Below are 9,642 nucleotides of genomic sequence, written 5' to 3' on the forward strand. Positions count from 1 at the left end.
TTCCAGATGCCTCTTACACAGCTAATATGACCTCTGGTTAAGAGCAATTATCATGGGAAAATATTTCTAATTCCTATATCTGTAATATTTTATTCTGTACCTTTCTTTGCATTTTTAACTGTCATACTTCTCATGTTTTCATGTTAGCTCCTTCTCATCTTTACTGAACAACAAAAAATTTAGGGATCAAAGATTACCTCTTTACTATTTCAATTTTGGAGGAGTGCCGTATGAGGACAGGAAGAAAACTGTTTAGTCTGGCAGTCATTTGGGATGAATGGTTAAACCCTGCCTTCCAGTCCAGTGAGACCTTAACTTGACATAGTTCTTGATCTGAATCTAAGAGTAGGTTTAATCGCTAAAAAAAAGTACACAGGGATTACAATCTCAAAGTACACAAAAACCTGTTTTTAAATCTCTTTAGCCATTAAGAATTAACTTCCAAAATACTGAGCAATTCTGTGTTTGATTAACCAGTTGCTTAATGTCGAGTTAAAGTAATTGTAGGTTTTTAAACCTATAAAACAATTACACAGTATTTATGAATACATAAATGTGTAGTAAAAAAAGAACCGCATGCATGGGAATGATCTATGCTGCATTCTTGAGGTTGGATACCTCTATGAAAAAGGGAGCCGTAGCTGGTTTGGCTCAGTGGATAGAGTGTCTGCCTGCAGACTAAAGGGTCCCAGGTTCTATTCCAGTCAAGGGCACATTGCCCGGGTTGCAAGCTCAATCCCCATTAGGGGGCATGCAGGAGGCAGCCGATCAATGATTCTCTCTAATCATTAATGTTTCTATCTCTTTCTCCCTCTCCCTTCCTCTCTGAAATCAATAAAAATATTTTTTTAAAGGGGGAGTGGGAAGGGACATGCAAACAGCCTTGATTGGATCTGTAGAGTTTAATTTCTTTTAAAAGATCAGAAGCAAAAATGACATTATTAAACTTGGATAAAGCTGGGTAGTTAGTACCCAGGTATTTGTTTATTCTCTTTGTATAGTATATGAAAATATCACAATCTTATTTAATCTTAGAGCTATTATTTTAAGGCTTTGTTTATTATAGATTAGCTACAAATTGAAACCAAGTAAAATTTGAAAATGCCAGAGCTCTAATTAATAAACCTTTTTTTTTTTTTCCATTTAGCCTCTCTGTGTATAATCATTCTTTGTATCTCTTTTCCTCTTACTCAACCTGTTTCAACTTCCTTTGTTTGGGTTTTCCCCACTCTGAAATTATCTCCAACTCATATACATAGAATATGCCTGAAAACAAAACTGAAAAGTTCTTTTTAGCAATGTTTTTCATTTGGGATAAGTCAGAAGTACAGTTATAAGCTTTATATCCATTTCCTTTGGTAATCTTTAATCATTCTATGAATCTCTCTGTATCTAGCCCAGCATATGGCAATTATTTGTCACCTGTAGTCACAGAATGGTTAAGTAAACCAGTTAATTCTCCTTATTGGTTAACATTATAACTCTTAGAGTTACTTTAAAAATAAAATTCCTTTTGTCTTGCAGGATTTTATATTTTCTTCTTATCAGAGCAGTACTGAGTACTGTTTTCAGATTCTACATGGAATTTGATTTTGATTACTTTATAATTTAAAATACAAGGGAGACTCAATTTTATTCCTTGTATACAATGAAACTGTATTCTTACGCTATAACTACTTTGAAGTATTCTTCTGTACCCTTCTCAACCTGAGAAATTATGTCACAGCTGAGGTTATACAAGAGTTATTAATCTCTAACCTAAATTGTTGGGGGGAGGGGGGAAAATATGTCATATGTGTGATAGGTTACCCTTTTTAAAAAAAATCTGATTTGATTGACCTGCCCACTAGTTTTGCTATTAATCTTTTCTTTCTTAGGCAATAAGCAACAAGGACCAGCATAGCATATCATATACGTTATCTCGGGCCCAGACAGTGGTGGTTGAATATACTCATGACAGCAACACTGATATGTTTCAGGTATTAAAATATGTGAATTCTTTTTTCATAAAAAAAGTTAAAGCCTATTGTCATTGACTTTTGCTCTGTTCAGATTAAAGATGATCATATTTTCATGTATTTTATTTAAATATATATTGTTTTCTAAACCCCATATATAGAAGTTAGTGTAGCATAGTTAAGAGATGGTCTCTGAAATTATAATTCCTGGTAAGCATTACTTAGCCACTGTATGCCTCAGTGTCCTCCTAAAGTATGGTTAATAGAACTTCACTATTAGGAGGCTTACTAGTAAATAGTTTAGTACATGTAAAGTGGTCAAAGGTATATCAGGTAGATGGTAAGTAAACACTTAGCTATAATATAGATGTAGTCGTTCTGTTAGCTATTATTATCCCGAAAAAAGGAACCAAGAAATATTCTGCACATGTTTATGACCTTTTTTCCCCCCCACTACTTTTTAAATAAATTATGGTCTTTTTTGTTTTGTTTTGTCTTTTTCATAAAGGAATGGAGTTTCCCCCCAATAATAGTAAACTGATGATATCCTTTCTACAGGCATTGTACTTATGGATGATATGAACATTTCTACATAAAAAACCTGAAATATATCAGAAACTACCCCGATAAATTAGCCAGTCTTTGAGGAACTAGTTTTGTAAGCATTCAAGGATCCACTTACCTTCTAAACTGAACAAGAACTTTATTGTTCAAAACATCAGATATTCAAACTTCAACTCTGTGCATTGCTTAACACTCTGAAGTAAATACAGGGGACATAACAAGTTGATTACATACAGGTGCTACATTGGCAGTCTAAGAAGTACAGTCTTTTAATTGGGTTGAAGAAGGGTGAGGAAAGGCTTTATGGCAGTGCCTTTTTTTTTTTTAATCAAGTTGAGTAGGATTTTGCCAGTCCAACCAGTAGAAGCATTCTGACAAAAGAAATGACAAAGAAATACACAGTATGGTAGAAGATTGATGAATAAGTAACTGGTAGCTAGAATACACTTTCGTGTCAACAGAAATAACAGGAAATTAGTCTGGATTGGTAGGTGGGAGGCAAATTGTGAAGTCAGTTTTTAATTATTATCAGAAATAAACTGATAAGTTCAGATAGGTTGTAAGGAACTACTGAAGTTTTTAATTGGAGTGGGAGAGATATAAGATCTATACTTTTGAAGTTAATAGTAGCAATTAGAAAGAGGAGGAATTACTAAAGTTTATCTTAGCACAATTCTATGTTGGTACCTGAGGACAATCATGTTGGTTTTCTCTTTATAGATATTTCTGATTTCTTCCTTCTTACCTGTCATTACCAATATTGCTTTGATGTCTCAAATCTTCTCTAAGACTAGATCAAATATCAGCTCCTCTGGAACAATCTCTCTTCCCAAATAAATGCTGCTTCTGAATATCAATTCTTAATCCAATCCTTGGTCTACATCTTTTGGCTCTAAAACAGCCTTTTTATTTTTGGAACTATTTCAAAGGTCTGAGACCATTTTCTTTGGATATCATTATCTTTAAAATGAGGAAAAGGGACATTGAGTCTTACATTTGTTAACCAACCAATTTCCCCTTAAAATTCTCCAAACTAAATAAAGACTTTATACTTGATGATAGGAACAAAACACTAAAGAGTTTTATCTGAAAGTATGCTGATATGAGGAATTCCTGAGACTCAGCTATGCAAAGAATGGCTTTTAAAAGTCATCATCTTTGTAGAGGGTCAGGTTTTGTTTTTTTTTTAGTACCCACATTCTTCAATTTTATGATATTACTTTATAATAAATACATTAATGAACTGATCATTTTAAATGTTTACTCTGAAACTCTGTGACACTTTTTAGTTCTATCATCCATCCCACAGATTTCCTTTTTTCTTTTCAACTTTTATCTTTCAAAATGAAATTAATTTATTTACTAGCTAGTACTCTGAAGTTGTTTTCAATTCTCTAACACTTTACCCACCAGAACTCTTTATCTGGGAATCTTGTCTCTGAAATATGGCCAAGAACAAGGAAAAAAAATTAAAAGGACATCTAGGCATATAAAATAAATGTCAGATAGGCCAAGCACTGACATTCCTTTCTCTGCTCCCTGGAGAATCCCTTAAGCTCTTAACAGTAACCTTCTGAAATACTATTCTTTGAAGTTTAGTTATTTGATTTCTCAACCCATATAAGAGTAGCTGGATAGAGGAGGGGTGTATAGTGCTGGAGACAAATTTGCCCAACAGCAAGAAATGATAACTGACAACCTGGCAGAAAAGGCCAAAAAAAAAAGTATATATAAGACCGCAAAGCAAGACTATGTAAGGCCTTAACATAAGGATCAGCGTTCTTGTACACCTTAATAGCACCTAAAGATATCACTAGTTCAGCTGAATATAAATGGTATTCTTAGTGTAATATCATAAACTGGAGTCATCATAAATGATTTACTTATATGTCAACTATATTCTGTTAAAGAAGGTAGAGTAGTATATGGTAGACATTTTCATCCAAGTGGGTTAAAATTAAAATCTGCAGCCATCAAGAAATCTCAGCCATCCTAAACTCCTTATTCCCTGAGGGTTTCATATATTCTGGGTCATCACTTCTCACTTAATTCTACGCTCTAAGCGACTATTATATCAGAGCAAGTCAGATTAGTTTTCAAGAGTATAGATGCCCCCAGAGTTAAGTATAAGTTTGAGCTTTAGAAGTTTCAGAGGCATAATGATTTCACCTTATTGTGTCTTTTTTTGAATGGGTTTTCCACTGTGTTCCTTTGACTAGGTTTATAGACATTTCTTTTTCCCTTAGATTGGCCGGTCAACTGAAAGTCCCATTGATTTTGTAGTAACAGACACAGTTCCTGGAAGTCAAAGTAATTCTGATACACAGTCAGTGCAAAGCACTATATCAAGATTTGCCTGTAGAATCATATGTGAACGGAATCCCCCATTTACAGCACGGATTTATGCTGCAGGATTTGACTCATCAAAAAACATCTTTCTTGGGGTAAAAAGCTTTTTTCCTATATGATGCATTATTTTATAATCACTTGTATTTCCAAATTACAAATAAGCAGAAGCTCTCACTCTTCTTACTCCTACTAGGAGAAGGCTGCCAAATGGAAGACATCAGATGGGCAGATGGATGGCTTAACCACTAATGGCGTTCTTGTTATGCATCCACGTAATGGGTTCATGGAAGACTCCAAGCCTGGAATATGGAGAGAAATATCAGTGTGTGGAAATGTATTCAGCCTGCGTGAAACCAGATCAGCTCAGCAGAGAGGAAAAATGGTAAGTACTGAGATGTAGCTCCTTTATTTAGCTACAGTAAATACATAGGGGTGAGTTGGACTGAACGCATTACATATTCCCAAAAATTCTTAAATCTCTTGTTGATACATAATACTAAGTCTGATTATCATACACTGACTACTAAATACTATACTATAGGATAATATTTTAATATTTCAATTAGAAACTTTAAAAGTTTATTTTCATATTATGTTAATACTAGGGGCCCAGTGCACGAATTCATGCACCTTGAAAGGAACTGTGGGTCTCAAGGCTGTGGTGGGCACAGGGGCAGGTCTTGTCCCATCCTCCGCACCCCCGCCCGGCCCCTCCTGCTGCGGCCCCCGGTTCCCTGTCTGTCAGCAGCCCCTCGCACACGCTGACAGCACCAGCCCAGCTTGCACCCGCTGACGGCGTGGTGTGATTGGGGCTGGTGCCATCAGCAGGTGCGAGCGGTGGCTGCTGCCCCAATCACCCCTCAGGAGCAGGGGGAGGTGGAGAAGCCCTCAGGGGCGATTGGGGCTGGCAGCCGCTGCTTGCACCCACTCACGGGGCCAAGCAATCAGGGCCAACGCCGGGCACCAGCAGTGGGTGCGAGCGCCAGGCAGGACTGTGGCACGTGGGAGCAAAGAATTTTCAGTAATCACCAGAGGCTCGCCCCAATGACAGCGACTGGCGCCCCACCTTGGTTGGTCTGGCGCCCCCGCTCACCTGCTCCACCATTCTGCATGCTACTGACACCTGCCATGTTCCGCACACATCCCCTGGTGGTCAGTGCACGTCATGGCGACCGGTTGTTCGGCCGTTGGTCTATTTGCATATTAGACTTTTATTATATAGGATATTTTAAGATGTAAGCTTTCCTAAGTTAAACAGCACTTTATATTTTCTACTTACATCTGTACTATCTTTGGCCATGATATTTATTGGATATATTTGACCAACTGATTAGCCTTGGAAAATAAGCCTGTGGGGACACATATGTTCAGAAAAGACAACTGCCTATTGATCCCTGCTTTTTCATGGTACTTAAACTGTTCATGCAGCCTATCCCTTTTGTTTTAATCATAAATTATCTTTTTTAAGGCTGAAAAGAAATACATGTAAGACCAACACTCTTATGCAGATATCTAAAGCACAATGGTGAAATTTTTTTTTTTAATTCTTGTTTCCTCTAGGTGGAAATTGAAACCAATCAGTTACAAGATGGCTCATTAATTGACCTTTGTGGTGCAACATTGCTGTGGCGTACTGCAGAAGGCCTTTCCCACACTCCAACAGTGAAGCATTTAGAAGCTTTAAGACAGGAAATCAATGCAGCACGACCTCAATGCCCTGTAGGGTTCAACACACTAGCATTTCCTAGTATGAAGAGGAAAGATGTTGTTGATGAGAAACAACCATGGGTCTATCTAAACTGCGGCCATGTGCATGGCTATCATAACTGGGGAAACAAAGAAGAACGTGATGGAAAAGATCGGGAATGTCCTATGTGTAGGTCTGTTGGTCCCTATGTCCCTCTGTGGCTTGGATGTGAAGCTGGATTTTATGTGGACGCCGGCCCTCCAACCCACGCGTTTAGCCCATGTGGGCATGTATGTTCAGAAAAGACAACTGCCTATTGGTCCCAGATCCCACTTCCTCATGGTACTCATACCTTTCACGCAGCCTGTCCCTTTTGTGCACATCAGTTGGCTGGTGAACAAGGCTACATCAGACTTATTTTCCAAGGACCTCTAGACTAACAGACAGTTGTCCTCCAGGACTGCATTATACATTGATAAGCTAAGTGAGTTGGGTTTTTCAACTTGTTGTCCAAGTCACGGTTTCTCTGATCTGGTCATTTGCATTAAGATGAAGAATTTTTTTAAACATTTATAATAAATTGTAGCAATTTTTGAGCAAAAATCTGGGAAACTCAAGCAAAGGAATTTTCAAAAGTACCTGACTTCTGAATTCTGAGTTTTTAAAATCTATTTTGAGGAGAAAAAGACAGTCTAATATGATGCCTTCATTTTAGTGTTTTTGAATCACCCATCCTCAGTGTTGAAAAATTGTTTTGTATAACTGAGGGTACTGTTGGTTCAAACTATGTTAGTTTACAGTTTATTGCAAACATTGTAAATTACAGCAACATGTATATTAACTTTTTTTCTATTTATCTTTATTATAGAAAATATCTTAGAATGTTCTTGATAGAGTAGCATGGTAAATGATGGTGTCACACTCTTGGTGTGAATGGTAGGTTAGTGAGCATAGCTCAAGGATTTGCAAAGTTAGGAAGATGGGCAAAAGAGCCTCTCCCCACCCCCTGTCTAAATATGGACTTTGGTAAATTAGAATACTTTGTAAAATGAAATTTATATTAATTACCATTGTGTAAAAGGTGTTTGTTTTTAACCACATTGAAGATGATCAGGAAAAGAGCTTTTTTCCTTAAAGTTTCTCTCAAGTGTAGTACTATAACAAAACTTAATGCTAAGAAACATTTTATATGCTCCTTTTGAATATGCAATTTATCTAGATTATCTATTTTTCTCCCGTGATAACTAATCTGTTTTTAGTATCAGCAACATTTGGCAAGTTTATTTTTTAGATATAAACTGTGGTTCATCTGTTCACTGTTTCTAGAAAAAAAAATCATTCTCATGAGAAAAAGCATAAATTAACAAGAAAGGAGAGTGACTTGATTTGCTTTTAGAAAAAGAAATGCTTAAGTAATTAATTATTCTATTTTGGGCCTTATCCAGACATTAAGAAATCTAGAGAGATATAAAGGGTTGAATAATAATAGTGCGCCCCCCCTTTTTAACCTCACAGATCAGCCTTAGCTTCTGGCTTGAATCCTAAGGAAAGTTGCCAGTGTTAAGGAAATGTTTGGTTGGCAGAGGAGCACCATTGACAGCAGAGTGGAGGGACATATTTGCATGGTCTGTTTAGTCTCTAATTCCAATAAATTCATTTGCTTTCAGAAACAGGAAAAAGTTTCTTCTCCTCCAATCCCTCCTCCCCCCCCCCTTTTTTTTTTAATGCACCACAAGGAAAGTACAGACAGTTGCACTACATCAAACCCTCTGTGGCACTTGTAGAAATCAATACACTTTTAGATTAGACGGAATCATTATTTTAATCTTTTGATTTGTTTTCCTTTAGTTTGAGAAGTTGTATAATACTTAATTGACTCTAGCAAAATTTTGTATGTGGTAGCATAGTTTTAATTTATCCTATTACAATGCTGTTCTGAATTTTCTTTCAGTTTAAAAAAAAACACACAAAACCTGTTGCTTAGAAGCCATGAACTATCTTACTTTACTTCAACTTGTCAAAATTTACTTGTTTTTAAAAACTATCATGTGGGCTCACTCAGGAAATGCATGTCAGGAAATTTGTATTATAAGTTTATTAGTTGTGATGTATCAGTAACTGCTGTTACCCCCTTTTCAAAGAAATATAACTAATTTTGAAGTTTTCTAGATTGTCACATGCTTTGTGACTAATGCAAGGAAATCAAGTCCTGTGTTGTATTTGTTCTAGTCATTTCTATTCAGTCTATATATTGTAGCTAATTTTTATTTGCAATTAATTTATTCAAACTAAGTAAATACTTTTCAAAATAGATATTTGAATTTGTCTCTGTGCATTTGTTTTTGCATAACTTAGAATGGGAAATCAGAGGTGTTAATTTGCAGACAAGACTACTGCACACTTCAAAACTACTCACTTGAAATAGATGAGTTTGCATTTGAGGTATAATTTTAAATCTCTGGTTCTCTCTCATCTCTTACTTATTAATGATTGAATTGAGATTCTTCTCTAAGTTAAGTCCTACAAGAGAGTTGGCTCCTTGCAAGTTGCATACTAGGCTGTTTAAATAGTGCCTCAATGACCAGAAAAGATTCATGTTCATTACAAAGTGCCTAAATTCCTCTACCAACTGGAAAAAATCTGGTTCATGCCACATCAAATTCATGTTTTGAAAACTCAGGTAATTTAAATCATTAGTCAAGTATTTTTCTGTTTAAGCATTTTGAAAATTTTGTTCTGTCACTTTGCCAATTCCAAATGAAACACTTTCACTTACATGCTTGTATTAGGGCAATGCCAGTATTCTGGCCAAGGGAAAAGAGTTGTATTCCGGTCTCCTAAGTGCACTCTCAAGAAAGACATTCTTTATGGCTTAACTGTTTTATAAATATCTAATACCTAAACGTCTTAATATCTAAATGTTCCTTAATTTGTACAGAGGATTAAACTTCCCTTCATCTGAAATGGTAGGGTCATGAAGCAAGACACAGTAGCCAGAAGGAGAAGTCTTTACCAGTTTATCTTCTTGAAGCTGAAATTGCTCATTTTCATCATATAAAAGTCTAATACATATAAAACCGAATA

General features: G+C 36.1%; 1 protein-coding gene across 2 annotated transcripts in view; it reads left to right on the forward strand.

Moving 5' to 3' along the window:
• PELI1 (pellino E3 ubiquitin protein ligase 1) overlaps window positions 1-8,873 on the forward strand; it is a 31,061-nt gene extending 22,188 nt beyond the window's left edge. Inside the window, exons 4-7 of one of the 2 annotated variants that reach the window (XM_023746379.1) lie at window positions 1,878-1,979; window positions 4,769-4,966; window positions 5,065-5,253; window positions 6,432-8,873. In XM_023746379.1, coding sequence (XP_023602147.1) covers window positions 1,878-1,979; window positions 4,769-4,966; window positions 5,065-5,253; window positions 6,432-6,998 — 1,056 coding nt within the window. In that variant the 3' untranslated portion in view covers window positions 6,999-8,873. The remainder of the gene's footprint in view (window positions 1-1,877; window positions 1,980-4,768; window positions 4,967-5,064; window positions 5,254-6,431) is intronic. The other variant, XM_023746381.1, reaches the window with a different exon arrangement.
• The last annotated feature ends 769 nt before the right edge of the window (window positions 8,874-9,642 follow it).

Source organism: Myotis lucifugus, unplaced genomic scaffold (genome assembly GCF_000147115.1).
Source record: "Myotis lucifugus unplaced genomic scaffold, Myoluc2.0 scaffold_6, whole genome shotgun sequence".
Taxonomy (NCBI): Eukaryota; Metazoa; Chordata; class Mammalia; order Chiroptera; family Vespertilionidae; genus Myotis; species Myotis lucifugus.